Raw genomic sequence first — 24735 nt, forward strand, 5'->3', positions numbered from 1 at the left:
GCATATTGAACTTTGCTGAGGGCGTAGGTCTTCAGTGATCTCACCACACACACAAGAAAATGGTAACTATATAAGGGGATAGATGTGTTAGTTTGACTGAGGTAATCATTTGACAGTGTATATATATATCAAATTATTATGTTGTACACCTTAAATATATATAATTTTGTCAATTATGCCTCATTAAAGCTCTGCCTATTGCACAAGGCATTTAAGCTCCCCATGCCTCAGTTTGTCCACCTTCAGAATGGAGTTTCCCTCTTTCTTCCTGAGGACAATGGGTCTTCATTCAACTCAGTGCAGTCAGTGTTTCCTCTGCCCTTACCTCGAGCTGTCATGCTGAGTGAGTAGCACCATCTCGGTCCGTCCATTCACTCAACAAACACAAATAGGATGGTTGCTCAGAACCTTTGGCTGTGCTGTTTTCTGTGTGTAAAATGCTCATCTTACTCTAGTTAATTCTTTCTCATCCTTCTTCTTCTTTGGGGACATCTTCATGGACCCCACAATCAACAGAGCTCATCTCTCCTCTTTAGCGCCCTTCTTACCACATGCAGTTTTCATTCATTCATGTGACCGCTGGTTGACTCTACCGATGAGCTACATGAGGGCAGGGCCCGTTTTTATTTTCTGCTGTAAGTCCAGGCATTGCGCAAAGCTTGCTCTGCAGCAGTAAATGTTTATTGTACTCATTACATCTTTGTGGAATAAATAAGGGAATGGTGAGGACTCAGATGTGAACAGCACACTTTATACCCTCAGGGAAATTGCATTTGGGAGACAGAAGAAAACTAGTGATTAGTACAGAACAGGAAAAAATGCTTGCCATCTCCCCAGGCTCCTTCGGAGGCCCCCTCAACAGAGCAGCAGAGGAAGGTACTTTTGGACGAAAGACTACGACATGTCACTCCACGTGCATCTGAGTGGCTTGATTTTTCAGTAGTAGAAATAAGCAAAAAAGAAAAGGAAAAAGAAACAAGGCAAAACATTCAACCATCCTGTGTTATTCAATAGCATTTACAACAAAATCTAGAATAGCTACTCAAGATGATAAAGTGACTGCTGTTGGAGAGATGGTGCCAAGCAGGCCTGCATTCTAATGAAGATAGGGCACCCAAATGACCTCCAGAAGGTTCTTGCAGGGGTGGAGCCCAAACAGAAGGCATTGTTCTGGCCTCCCTCTATCTTAGACACTTCCAGGGAGAAAATGCACAGAACCACAGCCTTCGGTCTCTTGGTTTTAGAGGCTATGAGGGCTTTTTCTTTTGCACATTTATTGATGAGCTCCCATCTTCCATTTGGTACTATCTTTGGAAACCAAGTCTCCTCAGCCTTTACAAATCTGTACTCCTGTGTGGAACTAGGACTTCAGATAGCTAAGCCTGTATATTGGAAATGAGGGTTTTAATCATTTTATTAGCAGTTGTTATTGTTCAGTCACTAAATCGTGTCCAACTCTGCAACCCCATGAACTGCAGCATACCATGCTTCCCTATCCTTCACCATCTCCCAGAGTTTGCTCAAATTCATGTCCATTGATTCAGTGATGCCATCCAACCATCTTATTCTCTGTCACCCTTCTCCTGTTGCCTTCAATCTTCCCAGCATCAAGGTCTTTTCCAGTGAGTTGGCCCTTCGCATTCAGATGGCCAAAGTATTGGAGCTTCAGCATCAGTCCTTCCAGTGAATATTAAGGGTTGATTTCCTTTAGGATTGACTGGTTTGATCTCCTTGTTGTCCAAAGGACTCTCACGAGTCTTCTCCAGCACCACAATTCAAAAGCATCAGTTATTTGGCACTCAGTCTTCTTATTAGCAGTAGTGACATTATATCTAAATTCATGAGGTAGCTTTCTATGGGGCAAGGTATATCACCTTAATTTAAAAACAACAATATCTTTCTGGCATTGTCTAGTTCATTGAACTAGAGTGTGAAAATGGTTTTGAATAATGTTTCAAGATAGAGTTCTAGCCATTTATTTTTCCTTCCAGAAGTCTTTGAAGTATGTTTTTATAGATATTTTAAGGGAATTTTGTGCAAATAGTGCATACCTAAAATAATTAATTTAAGGTGTTTTTACATCCATATTCAAAAAGAAAGAATGTCCTGAAAAGAAAACTTTTTATTTTATGAGGATTTTAAAGCAGGGATTCTCAAAATAGGGTCAAAATATTCTCAGCATATGTTACACTGAGAGCCTCAGCATCACTTGGGTCTTTTTTTTCTTTTTTAATCTTTATTGAGTTTCTTACAGTATTGCTTCTGTTTTATGTTTGGTTTTTTGGCCATGAGACATATGGGATCTTAACACCCCGACTAGGGATTGAACTTGCTCCAGCTGCATTGGAAGGCAGTCTTAACTACTGGAAGGAAGTCTTAACTACCAAGGAAGCCCTCACCTGGATCTTTAAAGATGCAAATTCTCAACTCCTCAGATCCTCAGAATTAGAATCTCTAGAATGGGTTCAGCAGTTAGCCCCTGATTCCCAAGAAAGTCATAGCCCACTTTGTGTATCAGTTAAAGATGAGGATGGGAGAAGAAAGGGAAGGTAGGGACCCATATAAGGTCTCTATGGCTAAATGGGGAGAGATTCTGGAATCTAAAGGAGAAATTTGAATTAACTAAGGGATAAGATCAAACATCCTAGAGAGGAAAGAATCTTATGTATGGAATACAAGTTTCTTGGAGATAGCCACTGCTATTGAAAGGAGAGATATTTGTATCCCCCCGAGAAGGTGATTAAGTTTGAGATTTGAAATATAAATATAGTGCTGGATTCCACTTGCAAGTTCTCTGAATTTTTCTTCCATTTTTTCCTTTAATACGTATAAAATAAGATATATTATTTTAGCCATTACAGTTCTGTGGCTTAAGTACATTAGCAGTGTTTACAAACATTATCATTGTCAATTTCTTTTTCATTGACACAAACAGAAATTCTTTTTATCCCCTGGTTTTAAAAGTAAAATTTTGTTGGCAATAGCCATTCCCATTTATTTATGTGCTGTCTCTGTTGCCTTTTGCACTATGGTATCAGACTTGAGTAGTAGTAAAAGAGATCATGTAGCCTGCTGACCTAAAATATTGACGATTCAGCCCTTTACAGAAGAACAAACAGAAATTCTGTACACACTAAACCACATATATCCGTCCCCACCCCCTCCAGGTCCTGGCAACTGTCATCCCAGTTCTGTCTCTGTGAATCTGACTATTCTCGGTACCTCAGATAAGTGGAATCATGCAGAATTTGTCCTTCTGTGTTTGGCTTATTTCACTTAGCAGAATGTCCTCAATTGTTATCCAGGTTGTAACATGTGCTAGAATTTGCTTTTTTTTTTTAATATGTGCAAGTAAATCTTTTTAATGTTTAGTTCGCTAGTTCACCTTACATGAAAAATAATGAGGAAAAAGAAAAGTCCCACAGACCCCCAAAACACCTCTACAGAAAACTTTTCTATATTATTTCCATGTATGACATTGATTCTTTCTCTTTGCTTAGACCCAGATTGCTGAGGATGTTCTTCTCCAGTTCCAAATAACTCTCGTAGTCCATTTTCAACTCAGCCTACAATTGTTCTTTTGACTTCTGAAACATTTTGACTTTTTTCTTCTCCAGTTCCAGCTCCATTTCTCTCTCTTCCTGTTCATGAATTTTTCTGCGCTGTTCTACGTATTCCAGATGTTTGACTTCTCTTTCAAAGTAGTAGCTTATGCTTGATACCTCATTGGTTGAAGGGTGACTTAATGTCCAAGGAATTTCCAATATATGCAGTGTTCCTTAATAATCAGCTATGGCTATAAATTGCTGCTTTGTGCTTTCTTTTTAAAAAAAATTTTTGGTTGTGGTGCCCAGCATGTGGGATCTTATTTCCCTGACCAGGGATCAAACCCATGCCTCCTGCATTGGAAGCATGGAATCTTGACCACTGCACCAGAAGGGAAGTCCCCTAGAATTTCCTTCCTTTTTAAGACTGAATAACATTCTGTTGTATGCATAGATCTCATCATGTTTATCCATTCATCCATCAGTGGACACTTGCATGCTTCTACCTTTTGTCTGCTATGAACTTGACTGTACAGGTATCTGTTAGAGTCCCTGCTTTCATTTCTATTTTTGTCTTTAATATACCATAAAAACTGGTAAAATTTGAAAAGTTGGGCAAGTTCAGTTAAGTCACTCAGTCATGTCCGACTCTTTGCGACCCCATGAATCACAGCACGCCAGGCCTTCCTGTCCATCACCAACTCTCGGAGTTCACTCAGACTCATATGCATCAAGATGGTGATGCCATCCAGCCATCTCATCCTCTGTTGTCCCCTTCTCATCCTGTCCCCAATCCCTCCCAGCATCAGGGTCTTTTCCAATGAGTCAACTCTTCTCATGATGGCCATAAATTTAGTCTTTGGTGACAATAAGTGGCAACTGGTGACCTGATAGTGCCCCAGAGGTTTTCTCATCCTGTAAACCTAATTAAATTAACAGTCCAATTGACCAAACTCACATGCTTTTAAGCCAAACAATTTTTTAAAAAGCTCATTAGCTGCAAAATTGGAAACTCCACCAGCAGATGGAAGGTTTTCCCTTGGAATTTTCAGTGATTAGACAGGAAAGCTCTTTCAAACGTTAGGCCTCGAATGGAAGATTTTTGTCTTGTTTGTCAAGACATCAGTTTTAATGCCATTGGTAAAAATATGCAGAAATCAACCTTTTGAATTTTATGATGCAGTGACCTAAAGTTTCAATGTCATTAAACCTCAACTGTCAGGAGGGAGACAGTTTAGGGAAATTTTCTGTCTTATTGTTACTATTGCTTTCCGTCATTTCAGTTTCTTGTTTCAATTGTAATAGATTTAGACCTTAGAGGAACACATTGAACTCTTCTGTATTTTTAAGTGGCACAGAATGAGATGAGCATGAAATCCAGGATATTAGACAGATGATCCTCCTGTGACAACTGAGGACACTAACCTCCATAAGTTCACAGAACTGGCCCCCAACATGGATCCTCAGAGGAGAAGAGAGGAGGCAATTGACTTATCACTTACCTTCCAGATTCTTCTTTGAAGAACATAGCAAACCAAGGAGAACCCAGCCCCTCTGTATCTACTATATTATTCAATTTCTCCTCCACCCTCTCTAGAAAACCCACTATTGTACTTAATTTGTCTGTTTTCCAGCAGACACATAGTTTATATTAAATGTGTTCTTAGCTTACATTGAGAAGGAACCCTATTATTTTCTAGGGCTTCTCTGTATCTACAGTCATTTTGAAATTACTACGTAATTTGAAAATGGACAGAGACACGTTGCTGGGAATGTAGTTGCTTAATTAATATTGGTAGAGATCCAGCATTTGTGACTGATCTGTGGACTATCCCTTTGTCTCTGTATTCTTTGCAATTTGTTTATGTGTGTTTGTGTATGTGTACATTGCTGTTGTCATTGTTCAGTTGCTAAGTCGTGTCTGACTCTTTGCAATTCCATGGACTGCAGCATTCCAGTCTTCCCTGTCTTTCACTATCTCCTGGAATTTGCTAAACTCATGTCCATTGATCATTGATGCTATCCAATCATCTCATTTTCTGTCGCCCTCTTCTCCTTCTGCATTCAATCTTTCCCAGCATCTGGGTCTTTTCCAATGAGTCGGCTCTTCGCATCTGTGGCCAAAGTATGGGAGCTTCAGCGTCAGTTCTTCCAGTGAATATTCAAGGTTGATTTCCTTTAGGATTGACTTGTTTGATCTTCTTGCTGTCCAAGAGACTCTCAAAAATCTTCTCCAGCACCATGTGTTAAAAGTATCAATTCTTCGGTACTCAGCGTTTTTTATGGTCCAACTCTCACATCCATACATGACTACTGGAAAAACCAATAGCTTTGACTATATGGACCTTTGTCGGCAAAGTAATGTCTCTGCTTTTTAATATTCTGTCTAGGTTTGTCATTGCTTTTCTTCCAAGGAGTAAATGTCTTTTCATTTCATGGCTGCAGTCACTGTCCACAGTGATTTTTAGAACCCAGTACATGCACATATATTCACGGACAGGGCTTCCCTGGTGGCTAAGTGGGTAAAGAGTCTGCCTGCAGTGTGGGAAAGCCATGTTCGATCCCTGGCTTGGGAATATCCCCTGGAGATGGAAATGGCCACCTACTCCAGTATTCTTGCCGGGAGAATTCCATGGACAGGTGGGCCTAGTGGCCTACGGTCCATGGCTTCACAAAGAGTCGGACATGCCTGAGTGACTAACGCCATTTGTACGTTGATATTATTCCGTATCACACCTCCTCAGGACATGGGCTACCCTTTGTTCCTGCAGGGTTCCTTCCTAATCCTTGCCTTAATCTAAATTCTTAGCCTCTTCATGTAACACTCCTAACAAACTGGATTTCCCTGGAGTTGTAGTGTCCCCCACTTTTCTGTGTGGAGATGGCTTGTTTCTTTATAGCCCAGGGATCACTGGACACTCTGGTCCTCCATTGCCTCTTCCATGCTGTTCAAACCTTTTCTCTTGAGGTCCCGGCCATCTGAATAAATCCTCATTCTGTTCACTCTCCCTACTGCTGTCATCTACCTACCTCCAGGTCCCTCTGGCCATCACCTTCCAGTCTGTGCACTTGAATGTCATAGCTGGCTCCTGGGCATCCCAGATCACCTCCTTGCTGCAATGCTGTTCAGCCCCACTCCCCTTCAGCAGGGCTCCCACACGCTGCCATTGCAGGGAGGGCTTTAAGTTCTGGAGTCCCACTAGGTGAGGGTTCGTATCTTCTGGCTTTCTTTTGCTTTCACTGCACCCAGTCTCCAGCTCATTCTTCAGTCTTTTCTCCATGTGCTGCTTTATTGAACAAATGTTGATTGAGACACTTTGCTGGCTCCTGGAAATTTAGTCATGAGTACAAATGGATATGGACCCTGTCTTCATAGAATTTGCATTCCAGTAGAGGAGAGAGGAGTTAATCAAATGATTACACAAAGAAACATACAATTTCAAATTGCCCCTGTGATAAGTGCCACCAGGTACAGACTGTACTCATGCAGACCTTCTCCCCTTATGTGAGCAGGGAAGTGGCAGTGGAGTTGAGATCTGAACGATGAATAGCCTGAGCGGAAGTAAGTCTTCCAGGAGGAAGAGAGTACCTGTGCAAAGACCCTGTGCTTGGGGTGTGTGTGTGTGCATGTGTGAATAAGAACTCAAGTTTCTATTAATTGGAGTTTAGAAAGGAAAAGCGTATGAGATAAAGCCAGAGAGGAGGAAAATGGTCAGTTTTCAGGGTCTTCTAAGCTGTGCCAAGGATGTTTTCTTCATACCAAAAGCTGTGAAAGTCATTTGCAGTAATTGAGGGAGTCCTTTGGAATTTTACATTATGTGTCCTGAAAATCCAGTTCGTTCTGCACTTCATGTATTGCATTTTTTGAGACACCACCTTTGAATCCCCACAAAAATCACAGCTGTTTTTACTAGGCTTCCTTATATTTGAATAAATCACAGTTTTACTCTTATCTGGAAGTCCCATGTATTTTATTTTAATGCTGTAATTCTAAATACCAACTCCTGAAAGCTTCTTTTCCTCCTTCCTTTCTTTGATCTTGACTACGTCTATACTTCAGCCATTGTTTGGAGTCTTGGTTTCCAATGAACCCATTGATGGCATTTTTGTGTAAGCACTTGCATGAGTCTAATGTAATGTGCCAGAATGTTAGGTTGGAAACTTAGGGGGCTCTTCAGCTGTTTAACTGGCACTGTCAAAATATTGGTTTTGTACTTTACAAATCTTTTGTTATTTAGAATAACAAAAACACCTTTTTTGGTAGCAAGATAATGTCTTCTACTGAGAACCACTAATAGTTCAGGGATGAGAAAAATATACTCCTAATCTTGCCAGATAGTGATGAAAAAGAAATCCATCCCCCTCTCCCTTGAGAAAACATTGAGACTCAGGGTGTGAGCTTCTTGGGGTAAAACTGGCAGAAACGAGTTTCTAGAGAATCACAGAGGGGAGGAGAGGGGCTGCAGCAAACCACCACTCAGTGCCCTGTAGCAATGGCAGGGTTGGGCATGGAGGTGGCAGAGCCAGGAGATGGCAGAGGCTGGCTCTAGGATGTTAGTTTTGTGGTAGGAAAAGCTACAGGGCCAACTAACCGTGCTACTGGAAATGCAGACTCTGAACCTGCGTGTCCGTGGAGTCCTCGCTTGTGGTGTTTTGAAGGAAGCAAGCCTCTCTGACACAGATCAGTGTCACACACTGTTGACGTCATGCTGAATTATAATTAGGCACAAAGGACATGCAGTTGGCATAAAAGAGCTCTGCCTTTTCAAGCCAAATGTTTTTCATTCTTTCACCATCTAGAGTAACCTATCAAGGTCCCCATTGGATACAGCTGTTGCGATCCCACCATTTCACAGATTGGAAAGCTGAGTCCCAGGGACGTTGTATGATATGCTGAAGAGTATGTTGCTTGTTGTGGCAGAGTTGAGATTCAAACCCAGGAGGGCCTCCTGACTGGAGTCCTGTGCCAAACACCCAATACAGCTGGTGCCTGTCCTTCCCCGGGCCAGCCAAGTGGGCCTGGAACGTCAGGAATTCTCCCTCCTCGTTGGTTTTCCATTCCCTTCTTCCTGTTTCACTGTGGGAGTTGGCAGTGGTGTTACTTCTAGCCACCCTCCCCTTCCTTGGACATTGCAGAAGGGTCTATTTATATGTGTTTACAAAATTCATAAGGACTCCTGAGCAATTTAAACTTCTGGATTCCATGATCCTTGAGGGCAAAGATCAGGCCTGACTTAGCAATTTCGGTTTTCTGTATCCCTCTCTCTCCCTCTGGGCCTTCTGTAGAGGAGTTCAATATAGGTTGATTGTAGGGTTGTTAAATTCGCCAGACCAAACATTATAATTTGGATGCTAGAATGATGTTATCCTCATAAACAAACCGTCCCCAGATTGTTTTGCTTTGGAAGTCCTTATGTCTTTTTTTTTTTTTAACATACAGTGAATTTTATTGTGTATAAATTATATTTCAATAATAAAAAAAAAAAGTCATGTGCCTTTGGGATCCTATATCGAAAACTGTTCATTTTCTGAGGGGTCGCTGCTGCCAGTAGCTGGCTAGGCCCCTATTAGACGTGCAGAATCATTAATTAGGGTCATTTGTTCTGCCATGAGCTGAGCAGAATGTGTAAAATCTGCTCAGGAGAGAATTAATGCATTCTCCTCTCTGTACTTTTTAGAGTACTCCTTGCACGATTCTCAAAGCCTGCAGGCCTCATACATATGTTCTAATGGGCCAATTGTTAAGGGGACATTTGTAAATTAATCTCTGACTTGAGCTAAGTGGTTTTCCCTAATGGGTTTAATTCAATGACTCCCATTCTTGGCCACACATCAGATTCACTGGAGGAGCTTGTTAAAAATAGAGATACCCAGTTTTCTCCTCCCCTCAGCTATCAACCCTCTGTTCCCCGGGTGAGGTAAGGGCATCTCTGTTTCGAGGAAAGCTCCTTGGGTGATCAGATTGGAGTGGCAGCCATCTTCCTGAACCTCTGCTCCAAATCCATGTCTGAAGGCCTGTGTAGCCTCAGGTGTGGATTCAAAGCTTTTGGGCCTAAACCTGACAGCTTGAAAACCAGGTTCAAGAACAGACAACGTGTCTGAAGAGCCAGCTTTCCAGCTTCATTCTTCTCCATACCACACCCATGGGCCTGTCTTTTCCTTGGGGAGTTCTGGTGACCTGAGAGGATATTCCACGTGCTTTGTCATACTGCTTTGCATTGTTCTGCACTTCCTGAGACATTTGGAAGGTCATCAGGGCCCGCTAGAATTTCCACCATGAAAATGGCTGTGGCTTCCATCTCTTTGCTCCCCATGGATCATCAGACTCCTGGTGTCAGGTGTTAGGGGATAGACATTCTTTTAGTACACTCTTTGTGTATGTTCCTAGCATTCTTCTGTGCAAACACACGTCATGTTTGATCTTGGAGTTTTGAAAATAGATGACTCACGGGCACCATTGTTCCGGTGACATTTATCAGACCGCTTTTGTTTTTAGGAATCTGGCGCTATGTAAATATCACTCAGGACTCTACCACAACACAGCATATGGGTGTTTGCAGTAAACCTAAGAATACGGCAATTAGCACTACGCAAGGTAGTCCAGGTGATTTGGTGACTACAGACTGAAAAGTTAGGAAGGCTGATCGGGCTCTCGTGGCAGGCGTAAGCTATGCTGAAAGGGACAACTCGCCTCATCCCGTGTGTCAAGCTGTGTCCACACACTCTTGTTTGGGATGGTTCTCTGTGAAGTGCGTGCTCACTGTAAGGAGTGTTCTGTGACTCAGCTGCTGAAGGGCAAGTGTTTTCTGGTCTCAATGTTTGTGCTTTTGTTGGTCTCATCTTACCATGTCCCTTGGGCTGCAGGGCCCTGGTCCCTGGAACTATAGAAGTTCATGGAGGAATTCCCATCGGCCCTCCTCATCACTGAAGAGATACTAAAGTAGCCATAACATGTCGGAAGAAGGGAAGCTTTGAGAAAGAGCTGGCTGTTGAGACAAGAACTCCTATTGTTTCCCTTCCCTAGCTACTCCATTTACGTATGTACCACCTACTCAATATCTCACTATATATTGACTCTACATATACCGTACAGTTGAGCACTAATTGCATAGTAGCCTCAGTTCAGTTCAGTCGCTCAGTCATGTCCGACTCTTTGTGACCCCATGAACCGCAGCACACCAGGCCTCCCTGTCTATCACCATCTCCCGGAGTCTACCCAAACCCATGTCCATCGAGTTGGCAATGCCATCCAACCATCTCATTCTCTGTCGTCCCCTTCTCCTCCTGCCCTTAATCTTTCCCAACATCAGGGTCTTTTCAAATGAGTCAGCTTTTTGCATGAGGTGGCCAAAGTATTGGAGTTTCAGCTTCAACATCAGTCCTTCCAATGAACACCCAGGACTGGTCTCCTTTAGGATGGACTGGTTGGATCTCCTTGCAGTCCAAGGGACTCTCAAGAGTCTTCTCCAACACACAGTTCAAAAGCATCACTTCTTTGGTGCTCAGCTTTCTTTATAGTCCAACTCTCACATCCATACATGACTACTGGAAAAACCATAGCCTTGACAAGATGGACCTTTGTTGGCAAAGTAATGTCTCTGCTTTTTAATATGCTGTCTAGGTTGGTCATAACTTTCCTTCCAAGGAGTAAGCGTCTTTTAATTTCATGGCTGCAGTCACCATCTGCAGTGATTTTGGAGGCCAGAAAATTAAGTCAGCCATTGTTTCCCCATCTATTTGCCATGAAGTGATGGGACCAGATACCATGATCTTCGTTTTCTGAATGTTGAGCTTTAAGCCAACTTTTTCACTCTCCTCTTTCACTTTTATCAAGAGGCTCTTTAGTTCTACACTTTCTGCCATAAGCGTGGTATCACCTGCATATCTGAGGTTATTGATATTTCTCTCAGCAATCTTGATTCCAGCTTGTGCTTCCTCCAGCCCAGCGTTTCTCATGATGTACTCTGCATATAAGTTAAATAAGCAGGGTGATGATATACAGCCTTGACGTACTCCTTTTCCTATTTGGAACCAGTCTGTTGTTCCATGTCTAACTGTTGCTTCCTGACCTACAAAATAGCCTAGGGTTCATCTATTTAAGTGTTTCTCCAGAAAAAGAGCATTATTTTGTGACTCTAAGTGGGCATCTTTCATTTTTCCTAAGGCCTTATGCATAGCAAATGTGAAATAAATACCTAGATGAATATTTGGGTGTACTCTCTAACATAACCATTACCACTTAGGCTAAAATCTAGTCATTTTGTGTAGTTGGACTGAATTTTTTCATATTTAGAGTAGTGTTCTCAGACAATGAAAGATGCGAGAGAGAACTAACACTTTGCTAGGGCCCTGGTGAAGATTCATCTCTGTTGGGTTCCTGTTTTCATGGCCACATCCAAAGGGTTGATTCCTTTTCTGCAGCACCTGGATCTGGGATGACAGTGTAATCAAGCCTGACAAAGAGCCACTTAGCAAGTTTGAAAACTGCATGCTTGGTTGCCTCAATAGAGGCAATTGATCAGAGAGAAGCAGATCCTCCCCCCACCTGTATCTGGAGGCAGGTGGGTGGGGGATGGCAGGGTGGGGCAGTTTGGACACCCAGAACCTCATTGAGAGAAAGTCTTAAAGCCTTCCTGCTGAACATGTGGACCCAGGAATAGGTCCACTTCTCAGAATCTTCAGCTCCTGGGAGCTTTTGAGTCCTTTTCCTTCTGAATTTTTCTCTCTCCCTGATCCCAACAGCAATGCTGATGCTTGAGTTTGCATATGAAGAGGCTAGGAAGAGTGCTCCTCTCCAGTCACTCACTGGCTGATTTGCTTAAATAAGCTGCACATTTTCCACATCACAGAGGCCAAGCTGGGGTATCTTGGATACATTAGTGTTGGCTGCTTTGTCCCCACCTCCTCTGCCCTGATGCTGGGAGGTCATCACCATTGCAGGAGAGCTTAGATACTGAGCTTATTTCAGAATGATGTAGATAACGACTTGCGAGAATTTTATCCTTTCCTTTTTCTTTCCTCTTTCCTTCCTCTCCTCCTACCTCTCCCATCCTTTCCCCTCATCCTCTCTCCAGCTTTAATGGCCTAGGCCTGGACAGCCTCTCTGACAGAAGCTCTGCACTCATAGGTGTGCACACGCACACACACAAGCACAGAAAAATTGATAGAAATTAGTCTTGGTTCAACTGTTTATGAATGAAGAGCAGGGCCTTTCCCTCTAATGTGGCCACTCCCCTTCTCTTTGCAGCATTATGAGAATGAGGTCAGGGCCCGGAACTAACTGCTTATGTCTCTGAAATAGCAGCACAGATCAAAATTAATCTTAAGCTATTTGATTCGCTGCCTCATTCAAATAATAGAGGGAAGAGCAGAGGCCCGTTGATGTTTTTGTTTGTTTTTATGTACAACTGTGCAAGGAATGAATGAATAAATGTGTGAGGGGACTGAAGTGAGTCTGCTGGCAGGGGCGGGGTGGAGGGAGGTCGGGGCAGGGGGATTAGCCCTGGGCCACGGATAATTACTGACAGACTGCAGCAGTTTCCTTCAATTCAACTGGAGCCTGTTTTAGTTTTGAAAACAAAATGGAAGAATAAAGTTAGCCCCAGTAGTGTATTATTTTAATGCTTCCTTTCCTAAGGAGAATTCGTCAGATGCTGTGAAAGTACGCAGTCCTTTTATAACATCTGGTTGTTTCAGCTGTCAATTGTCTGCTTTGTAGCCCACCATCCATGGAATGAATGGACATAGCTCCACAAAACTTTATAATGTTTAAAGTGAATATGTATGCAGAGTTCAGTTTCTATCAGCCTTTTTGACACGTGCATACATGCACACACACACACGACTCAATTATGTTTCATCATTACGTAAACCTAGATTCACATCCATCCACCTGCTAATGCTACAGGGATGTCAGTTTGTAGATAGGCTGAGGAGGCCGACACCTCTTGACACCCTTCACCCCACAGTCCCTTTAGGACATCAGCACATCTGCCAGGTACTTATTTTACAGCTCACCCCCACCCCCGCCTCAGGCATTGTATGTGATGGTGTTGTTTATTTTTTGTTCTCAAACTTCATTCTTGGCTCTTGGCATCTTTTTTATTTTTGTACATCCTTTTAGTTGCACTCCTAGTCTCCTTTATGAAAGAATAAATAAATTGGAATGTTGAGTGGGGACAGAAGCATCAGCATCAGCCTCATCTGCTACATATTCATTTGATAGACTTTAGCGTGACAGGTATTCTTTGAAGGAGATGCCAAAACCGTCTTTTGAATCCATGGTGATTAATTTTGAGTGAAGAGTATAAAGAAGAACAAGGATTGTCATATACCTGGCCGATCATATTACCTAAGTTGGCTTCCTGCACTTAAACTATCTCCAGAACACTTGAGAAGTCGTATAACCACATGCACGTGTGTGCACACACACACACACACACACAGAGGCAGTGGATATAAATATGCATGCATACGAGCACGCATGTATAGACATTTGTATAGACACCAACTTTGTGCTTTTTGATTAAAATTTCTTGTATAGAAACTGAAAGTAAGTTAGTAAATTGTTATTTTTGTTGTTGTTAGTAAATTATTGTTTGTTAGGGATTGGGCTTCCCTGGTAGCTCAGATGATAAGGAATCTGCCTGCAATGCAGTAGGCCCATGTTTGACCCCCGAGTTGGGAAGATCCCCTGGAGAAAGCAATGGCAACCCACTATAGTATTCTTGCCTAATGAATTCCATGGACAAATCATGGGGTTGCAGAGTTGGACACGACTAAGTGACTAACACTTTCACTTCACTTAGGACTGGGGGTAGGAACAGGTATTAACTGTAATGGACATGAGGGATCTTACTGGGCGGTTGAAAATGTTCTGAAAGTGGATGAAATACTGGCTGTACAACTTGTAAATTTACTCAAAGTTATTGAATTGTACACTTAAAATGGGAGTGTTTATGGTATGTAAATTATCTCAGCAAAGCTGTTAAAAGTTGATATCCCTATCTTTGAGTTCCTTTGGGGCCTAGGTTACATATAATAGGAAAAATTGTATCCCTGCAGTTGTTTTTACCTGCTCTTTTCCCACTGAGGTCTGTTGACTTCAGCTGTGGAGAAGTCGGACTCTGAGATAACAGGGCCAGATAAAACCTGGTGCCAGGGGATACAGAAGTCTGCCCTGACCTCTGTTGGCCAGCAGCGAGGTTGCTGTCCACTGTGATGTGAGGAGCCAACAGCAAGGGGGGGTGGTCTGTGGGTGCAGCAAGGGGACGACACTGCCAAGCAGGCTCCCGAAAGCACCATGTTTCCAAGCTGCAGGTGGGTGCTCCACAAAATAAATAAGTAAACATCCCAGCGGTCAGCTCTTAAGTGATGGCGTTTTTCTCTTCTTTTACAGGTTGTCTTAGTCTTTGCTCTCAGCATTGGTGCACTTGTAATATACTTCATAGATTCGTCAAAGTGAGTATTCAATATGTTTTCTTGCCCTCTTTTCTAAAACAATCACAAACTTTTACACTGATCGTTAACACCAGCCTTTGGAAGAGCCTCCTTGAGTGCGGAAGACTTTTGGAGGAAGGCAGGGCTGTCTGTGTTAATTTTCTGAATGGGAAAGCAAGCTCTCATGAGAAAGACTACTTTGATTATACTGTCCTAGGAGGGTGAGAGAGGAATCTGGGGTCATCAAGGTTTTTTGCTGGCTGTTACTGCTTTTAAAATAGCTGTTTCCTGGTGCAGTATTTGCGCTGAAGGTGGAAAGAAGTCAAGAGGGCTCTGATGTGAATTTGCAACCTCTGAGAGGGTCATGGTGTCCAACCAGTGAGGGTGTGAGCCATGCTTGCTGTGGCGGTTTAGAATCCTTTCCTTATTAGGGTTGCCAATGCCTTACTCTTCTTGGAGGTCAGCTTAGAAAGCATGATGCCATCCTTTGCACTGGTAGTTGAATATTCAACTGAAGCATCGCTGGCTGGTGCTTCTTGACCTGTGAAGGTAAGGAGACGGGACAGAGGAGTTTGTGATAACTCCCAGAGTGGAGGCCCATGGCTATCTGAGAATTCCTAGAGAGGACACTCATGCAGACGCCTGGGATGCCAGCTGAGGGGACTGGTGCTTTGGGTGGGGTCTGTCTGTGTCACACAGAGAAAAGGTTTTGTTTGAGGCAGAAGAGGGCGCTGAGCAAAGCTGTTCAGTGGTGGCCAGTTTCTGCCCTGGTTCCTGCAGGTGTCGCCCCCACTCCCACTGGTACGTCATTTGTTGCAACTGTTCTGTTGCAGGCTTGAAATTGACAGCATCTGGGAAACTGGAGCTGAGCTGGTTTGACTCCCTTCTGTGGGGACATGAGCCTGACACCTGATGGTGGCCTGAGGCTCTTTGTCTGCATTGTCCACTGTGAGAGTGTTTTTGATTCCCTGAACTCTTAGCCTAGTACGCCTCGGTGCTAGAGTTTGATCTGAGGAAACCTACTTGGTGTCCCTTTTGGCTCAGAGCCTGGTTTGCCTGAATTCTGAGCTTAGTGTTCTTTTCCTGTGGCTCGGGATGGTAGTAATTTCATGCAAGCCTAAACTCTGAATTTCTCAGAGTTACTGGTCACCAGCCAAAGGATTTTGTGCCTTTGGGTGCTGAGCCAAAATCATGTCAGGGAAGATAAAGAAAACATCTCCTCTCATCACCTGTCTCTGGGAATTGGCCGTACCTGGAGTACCAGCAGTCTAAGCCCATCCGCATGCACAAGGCTGGACTGCCCTCGCCCACCGCAGGTGGACTCTTAAATGTTCTCCAGGATTGAGATTCCATGCACTTTTCCATCAGCTCTTCCTGGCCAAGAGAGAAAAGAGCTTTTTAAGTTTGGAAAACTCTAACTGGTATGTCATTGAAGGTAAGCCTCATTTAAATATCTCCTCTTCATAATTCTGGATCATATTTGAATTGAACTGAATATCCTCTAGAGCCGCTTGTCTTATTTCTGCATTTTCTCCCCCAGGGCTGAGGAGTGTTCTCAGAAGTCTTGGAGTGCACCCTATGTCAGCTTCCATGCCAGGGCTCAGGAAACAGTTTCAGGCTTGTAGTCTGTGAGCCCCAGGCAGGCAGACCCTTACGTGGAAGGGAATGGGGTGATCGGTCAGAAGGACCTTGGCGCCTTCTTGCCTTGTCTCTCTTTTTTGGCTCCTCTGTATTTCTCAGAAATAAAATGCTCTTGTAAAATGGATTTGAACTGTGTCCTTTTTTACAGTGTCCACTGTGGAGTGGTCTTTGGCTCTGTTGGGTGTGGTGTTCTCAGCTCCATGTGAGAGGATAGAAGGGAATAGAATTCCCCAAGGCAAAGCCCTCTTTCCTGGATGCCCCCTGCACCACCTCAGTGTCCTTTGGATTTAGCTGTGATTCTGCTGAGCCTGGGAAAGCCAGCCCTGGGAACCCTCTCTGGTTCTGGTTTTCTTCATGGACTTGCAAAGAGTCTATTCCATGGATAGACCTCTGGTTCTGTGCTCAGTTTTTCCAAGCGAAAGTGCCAAGAATCTTAGAACCAAGACTGTCCTCACTCTCCCTGGGGACTATTTTAGCCTCGTCCTAACTTCAGTCTTTCTTCTGTCACTAAACTGTGTGGTTGGCATAGCAAGGCTTTGTTTATAAGACGATCTAATGTTTATTTGTGTAGCCCTTTCTACTTTTCATTGGAATTACTGCATCGGGTTCTGAAGTCGAACCTCAGGAGTCTGTCTATGGGTGACCTCATCAGTATAGTTGATACCAAGGGTCTACTCTTCCTGGGGAAGGTCAGCAAAGATGCTCCCTGTAAGTAGGGGGATGAATTAAAGCAGAAGCTATAAGGTAACCTCCATGATAAGCCACAGACTCATTCCCAAGAATAAAAAGAAAGTCCATTAGACAAATTATAATTAAGCATAGTAAGCAAGATAAAAAGTTCTATCCGCATATAAGATGCAAATGAAAAGCGAGTAAGAAAGCAGAATATAAATTCTTAAAATGCATCCCTTTCATTCAAAACTGTCACCAGTTTTACACACTCATGGTTTGGCTGGCCATCTGGGCATCTTGGAAAGAGAGCTTTAAGCATCTCTTGGAAGTTACGCTAAATCACCCTGGAAAAAAGTGCCTCGTATTCTTCAGATGAATTTCAGTTATAGCATTTATTATACCCTTCAAGTAAATGAAAGACAATGCATAGGCTTTCCCTTGTGTGAACCTAATTGGGGAGACAATGAATGGTCCATAAAATGGCTTGTCTGAGTGAGTTTTAACCAAAATGTTGGGGGATGCTCAAGTTCAAGATGTGTGGGTCTCTGTACCTGGCCCTTTAAATCATGCAAGAAATACACATTAACATAGAAATCAGGCTCCACTGGTCATCGTGGCTGACTCGGTGTCAAGGCAGGACCGTCAGTGCAGGTGGTAGGAATAAACAGGCAGTTCAGATAAATGTCGTCATTGGTGGGTTTATGATCTTCTTAACCTTTCAAAGCAACAAGCACCATCAAGAGGCAGTGGGTAAGTCATTTCCAAAGATGACTTCTACATTTCTTTCTTTTTCCATTGTTAAGCCAAGATGGAGCCTCAAACAGGTCTTTTTCACTCAGGGGTTTGGGAAGCCCTTCTTTAAGTTTAATTTTCTTAGAGTGGTCACCACAGGAGAATCACTTGTGCAGCCTCAAGTGATTACTATCTGCTTGGGACAGATTGTGCTCAGAGCTCCTGGTCTGAAAAGCCAAAGAGAATTATACATGAAACTGTGTTAACATGTTTCATTACCCCAGCAACAGTCTCTTAAGAAACCACCCAAGCAGAGGGAGATGTTCCACCCAATGATTGGATGGACACAGATGTCAGTTCCTTAACAGACACAGAGAAGCATTAAGCCCATTGCACACAGTAATTGCACCTCCCCTCAAAACATTAAATGGCCACACGAGGCAGATACTGTCCCAGAGAACTCCATTTCTTTTTCCTTCTTTTTCTCCTCCTAGTGTTATTGAGATATGATTGACACACAGCCCTGTGTAAGTTAAGGTATACAGCATAATGATTCGACTTAATGTCATTAAACAGTTACCCCCAATAAGTTTAGTGAACACCCATTATCTCATATAGATACAAAATTAAAGAAAAACCATTTTTCTTCCTTGTGATGAGCACTCTTAGGATTGACTCTGTTAATGACTTTCATTTTTTAAAAGGTACCTGATTTAAGGCGCTTCAGCTCTTAATTCTGATGTCTCTCCATACCCACATCCCTTTTACTCCTACACACTCTGATCATCTGTGAAGCAAAGATTTTTTAAAAAATTGTACAACGTAGTCAAAAGTGCCCCTAGACCTCCCGTGGGTGATAATGTCACTGTTGCTGGTCCCATCCCTGTCTAGCTCCTCCCTTTGACATGGGAACAGTAATTCTTCTCAAAAAAAAAAAAAAAGACCCAAAGATGTCAGTGTGAGGGCAGGATCCATGGAGTGCGTAATGTATAAGTTCCCGCTGCTTCTAGAATTCCAAGGGAACTGAGGCTGAGACTCAGGGGCCTGGGTATTTGCATTTTTTCCAAGAGCATTCTTGGAAAGATGACTCAACCGGTGTGAAGGTATTTATTCCTTCAATTCGTGTTTAAACTCCACTACTTCTTGCGTTGCAGTTAGGTGGATTACGAATATTTAACACTGCACACACTGAAAATGAAGGTCAAGTCCTGCTCACTGGTAACTTCACTGCTGGCTTGTGTCTCTAAAAAGGCAGGCTACCTGCTGTGAGCAGAGTAAGGCTGAAAGGTTATGCATTGTTAAATTTTTCCTTAATGACTTTATCTGTTCCAGAATGGCTGGTGCACAGTGGGGGGCACCTGCTGATTTCATCAGTCTTTGCTCTCTGCTTCTGGTGTCAGAAGTGCTGTTCCGGAGGGTTGTGGACGTTAGGCAGCAGGGGGTAGGGACAGCGGCACGTGTTTTGGAGAACATCTGATCCAAGGGCCAGATTCCAGGAAAACAGTGGTGTTACGATGTGAAAATGGCCTTCCCCCAGTCCGTAGAATATTGTTTGTACTCAGTTATTCATTCGTTTTATATTCAGTTCATTCATTCGAGACAACTTCATTGTGATCACGATGAATATTTTCCACATAGCCAAATTGCTTATGGTTAGGTAATGGTTAGGGAAAACTAGACTGCAGTAGAAACTGACCAGACTGTTTTCATAGTCTCTAAAAATAGCACGGGCATCATTGAAGTAATGGGGATACCCAGAGCTTTAGTAGAACTGGCTAGTTACCTACCTACCTGAATCTTTACACAGCCAGGCCTCTAATCCCTTTGCCTAGAAATTCTCCTTAAAAGGAGAGAGAGGGCGGAGGAACATTCACTGATCCTGGGCTGTGTGCTGAGGTATGGTGCTAGCCCTTCAGAATTCGGAGAAGGCAATGGCACCCCACTCCCGTACTCTTGCCTGGAAAATCCCATGGATGGAGGAGCCTGGTGGGCTGCAGTCCATGGGGTCGCTAAGAGTCGGACATGACTGAGTGACTTCACTTTCACTTTTCACTTTGATGCATTGGAGAAGGAAATGGCAACCCACTCCAGTGTTCTTGCCTGGAGAATCCCAGGGACGGCGGAGCCTGGTGGGCTGCCGTCTATGGGGTTGCACAGAGTCGGACATGACTGAAGTGACTTAGCAGCCTTCAGAATTAATTATATGTGCAATCTCATTGAATTGTCCTGAGAACTTGATAGAGTGGGGACTGTGACCTTTTCCCCTTTACAGATGAAACCACGTAGCTAGTGGATTTGAATCCACACGTCTAAAGTCACCTCACTTCCAAGTTAAGGAGTAAAATTCCAGATGTGGAAGTGTCTCCGTGGGTTCAGTAGATGTTATAGGAGAGTTCACATCGCCTCGTCCTGCCAACTCATCTGTTTCTTGTTTCTTTCTCCATCTCCCTGTTCCGCACCTTTGGGGCCAAGGCTGCAAGGCAGCCATGCTTACAAGGGTCCTGTGAGCTTCCTCAATGGGACATGGGGTGTTTGGACCATGCACTGTCTGATGTCTGTTTGAGCCTTGATTCATTTCTTTCTAAACTATGGCTCAAAAAAGAATGTCTTCTCTTTCAGTCGAGAGGCAGCATTTTGTGATGGAATAAGATCAAGTTAGCAAAGAACAAGGAAAGCTGATTGTTTCTTAAAGACCCCTCCCACTAATTGAATTCTTTCCTGGCTTTCTAGCCCCTTTGCCTTCCCATCCTTACCCAGGTCTCTGAGCTTGTTATTTGGCAGGTTCCCATTAGTTTCTTTTATCTCTTTAGAGGGCTTCAGGATAGAGTTAATCTGTTACAGTTCTGCGTTGTGTGCTTCTGAGTTCGTTAGAGCACTGTGTGTACATCAAACCGGTTGACTTTAGGAAAATTTGATTCCAAGTGGGTTTCTGTGTAGGTCTTCGAAGCCATGTAAAATATCTAGCCTCCAGCTCTGGTCTTGTTATTGCCCATCACACACGCAGGTGTTGACCTCGAGCAGGCACCTGGCAGACCTGTGAGGACCATGTACGTTACTCCCACAACAGTAGCTGGAACCTGTAAAGGGCCATGAATGCCACTTTCCCTGTCGCCAGTAGCTCACCCCCCATCCCCACAGCAGGAGCAGCTGGGCAGCCTGTGGCACGGCAAAGGAAGCTCACCATTTATTCTGGACCCAGCTCCTTTATGGAACCTGGTCTTTCTAGGTAACGTTCTGAGAAACTGGCTCCAGCTCCCCACCTTCGTGCCCTTTTCAAGACATCGTAGCATGCATTTAAAGCTTTGTGGAGGAAGTCAACACAGATCTCTGTGTGTGTGACGCATCTCCCTATTTTTCCCTTTTCCTTTTTAAATACTCCCCCCAATTTTCTCCATCCCTCACTGACATTTTTATTGCCAGGCTTTGGTTTGGAAAATTATGGGTAGGGAAAGTTCAAGGGCAGGATGTTCAGAACAGCGCTGCACATCTGTGAAGGGAACACAACAGGAGAGCCAGCAGCTGTTGAAAGAATGGCGTGTCAGATGGTGGAGGGGCCAGCCCACAAAAAGAGGGCTGGGGGAGAGGAGAAGCCTTAGGGGCAAAGAGGCTGTAAATAACTTCCAATGGGAACTCCTGTCCTCGTTCGCAATTTAACCTTAATAGCAACCCTCCATTCTCAGACATGGTTTTTGCAAATTGCCCTTTTTATATCAGTGGGCTGTAAGCCTGGTAGAGAAGACAGGTGGAGAATATGCTGAGAGGGTAAGCAACCTTGTGCCTTCCATCCTCCACCCTGTACCAGGGTCTAGGCTTTCTCACTTGCTACTCACTGTGTAGGAGATGCAGAGGTGCCACGGGCAATAGCAGCTAGAAACGTCAGGCAACTGCTCCTCTTCAGCGTTTCCTGAGGCAAAAATCAAGGGCTGTTAGGAGTGGGAAGGAAGATGGAGCTCGACCTTCCAGGTTTGCTGCAAAAGACAGCTTTAGAGCAAAATGCTGGAACTTGCCGAGGCTTCAGAGTTCACCCGGGACAGAGTTCACTGTTCTCTGTGACTCAGCATCCTCTCCTACCGACTGAGGGCTACGTGACCTTCTTCAGGTCACCCCACCAACCACAGACAGAACTAGAGCCGGAAGTCAAAGTCCTTCCCTCCCAGGCCAGGCTCTTTCCTACTTGATCTTTTGGTTTCTAAATAAAAGATACAGATGTGACAGTATTATCCATTGAATAGCAGAAGCAATAATGACTTTTTACACAATTCTGGACTTTCAGGCTGTCATCGTGGGGGAAATGTTAGGGATGTGGAAAAGAACAGAGATAATCCCAGGTGGAAAAGAGCAAACCCAGCCCGGTGGGTGCTTGGGATTAGTTTATTTCATTCTCATTGGCATGAGGCTTTGCGGTTTTTTTTTTCAATTTAAGATCCTGCTTTTCCTTTTTGTGCGTGCGTGTGTACTGTTTCAGAGAGGAGGGAAGAGTCCAGCTCTGCTGTGGGAGGTTGACAAGGCTGAATGCATTGGTCTGGCCTGTTTGGAATTTGTTACACATGACTTTTGAGTACATGTTGCCTCACTGCTCATTTGTTCCCTCTGTGAAAACACTATCTGGTAACTGTGTCTGTAAATCCATATGTACTCGACTCTCCAAAATTAGAATGAAGTATTTCTTCTCTTTTCACTACTCTCTATTATCTGACCCTCCTTTAGGCCTCTGGCTTAAAAGAAAAAAAAGAGAAGAATTGTTTTAGGGCAAATGAAGAAGATGCATTCCCTTTCAGACCCAGTTACTTATTTATGTCTTCTGCAACTAGTGTGTGTTTATACCACCAGAGGGCTGGATTGTCTCCCCATTGCCCAGCTCTGGTCCTTTACCTAAAGTTGCAGCCAGGCATGCATTCAGCAACTGCTGAGAGATCAGTATGAAAGCCAGCTGGAGGGAAAGATTAGAGTTCAGAACAGTTTTGATCCAAATGCAGGGGCAGATCGCATGCTTAACACAACCATGGCTGTTCTGAGGTGTGGTGCTGACAGGTACAGCTTCATCATGGGGTTTATGGGCTGCAGACAGGAGTGGAGATGTGACCTCTGCCTCTTCTTTTATTCCTCTTGTCCTTCTTCCTGACAGCCTGACAAAAGGAAGCTTTGGGGAGACCCTGGTCAGTGATGAGTCATTTGTGGAATAAAAATAGAGTCCCTTGCAGCAAGGATGCCCTTGGGACTTTTTGGATATACATGTCACTGTTCCCAGAATTTGGGAGAAGGAAGTGTATATGTTTGCGTGTGGGTGTGCACGCACATGTGTATATAGGAGACAATCTTGTCTCACTTATAAATGGATGGGAAAGTATAGCATGGAAGGATTAGCCCCCAGTCTCATCATAATAACAGAGATGGGGCTGAAAGCCGTGTACCTAACTTAAAGCTATCAATCAGGAACTCTTTGTGACCCCATGGAATATAGCCCACCAGGCTCCTCTGTCCATGGAATTCTCCAGGCAAAAATAGTAGAGTGGGTGGCCATTTCTTTCTCCAGGGGATCTTCCATTTCCTTCTCCAGGGAATCTTCCCTACCCAGGGATGAAACCTGAGTCTCCTGCATTGCAAGCAAATTCATTACCATCTGCGCCACCAGGGAAGCCCATTGATCAAGTAATAGATGTCTTATTAAGTACTGATTGTACGTGAGGTATTTTTCTAGATACTGATGTTTTCAAATACTATGTATGAAGCTAGATATTTTCCATTGAGATTTTTAAATTATAAATATTTTCACGAGGGTACGGCCATAAATATAGGAAAAATAAGGTAACAAAACAAGATAACCAGTGAGATATCCCTAGGCTATGTATCATCAGTTTCTAATAATGAGCTTTGTTAACAACAAGTGCTAAAGTTTCAGAAGCTGAAAAGATAGCTGGGTTTTATAGGGTGCTTGGCTCTGGGGCGATTTTGTGTTGAGGAAACAGGAAGCTCAGTCCCCCCCACCAACTCAAGTGATCCATAAAAGGGCTCTTATTATGGCACGTGCTTTTGGGCTTCTTGGATTTTCTTTTCAGTATGTACTGAGTCCAGTGAAGCCCTGCCTCAAAATTGGCCACTGAGATTAAGAATTGAGAATGCTTTCAGGATGGCAGAACAGAATCAGAAAAGCAAACTGTCCCTGGTGGCAGTAATACTCTTCTCCAATTGTGTGTGGTGAAAAACTTTTGGACACTTCTACTTAGAAATTTCCAGAAAGGACTGGATGAAAGGCATCTGTTCCAGCTTTTTGAAACTGAGGTCTGGGTGTAACGTTCCCTACAGGGGCCTCACGTATGAATTTGCCACGTGCCACAGAGCATCCATAGGGGAGGTGGGAGACAAAAGTCATGGCTAAGGAGGCGGGGCTGTGGGCAGACCCACCACGGCTCCACCTGAGATGCTGGCCTGGAGACTAGCATTTGCCTGCAGGGCTGCCCTGTGATTTCCACGGACTCTGGGTGCTTTCGCATTCTTAAGTCCATTTCTCTATAAAGAATACTAAAAGTTATAGTTTACTACTGTTTTTCTATAAAGATAAGTATAATCCAGGCTAGAGTCCTTATGACATATTCTTATTTTTTTTCTTCTGATTTTGAAGAAATTGGAACTCAGTCATTTTTGTGGGTCGCTGGAAGCATGGTGGGCCCTCGTCACTGTGTCTGCAGTGCCTGATGGAGAATTTGGC

At 43.6% G+C, this 24735-nt stretch overlaps 1 protein-coding gene across 3 annotated transcripts in view; it reads left to right on the forward strand.

Moving 5' to 3' along the window:
* KCNMA1 (potassium calcium-activated channel subfamily M alpha 1) overlaps nt 1–24735 on the forward strand; it is a 763502-nt gene that overhangs the window by 370521 nt on the left and 368246 nt on the right. For all 3 annotated transcript variants that reach the window (XM_052640358.1, XM_052640359.1, XM_052640360.1), the window contains exon 3: nt 14944–15005. In XM_052640358.1, the coding sequence (XP_052496318.1) occupies nt 14944–15005 (62 nt within the window). The remainder of the gene's footprint in view (nt 1–14943; nt 15006–24735) is intronic.

This window comes from Budorcas taxicolor, chromosome 5, assembly GCF_023091745.1.
Source record: "Budorcas taxicolor isolate Tak-1 chromosome 5, Takin1.1, whole genome shotgun sequence".
In the NCBI taxonomy this organism is placed as follows: Eukaryota; Metazoa; Chordata; class Mammalia; order Artiodactyla; family Bovidae; genus Budorcas; species Budorcas taxicolor.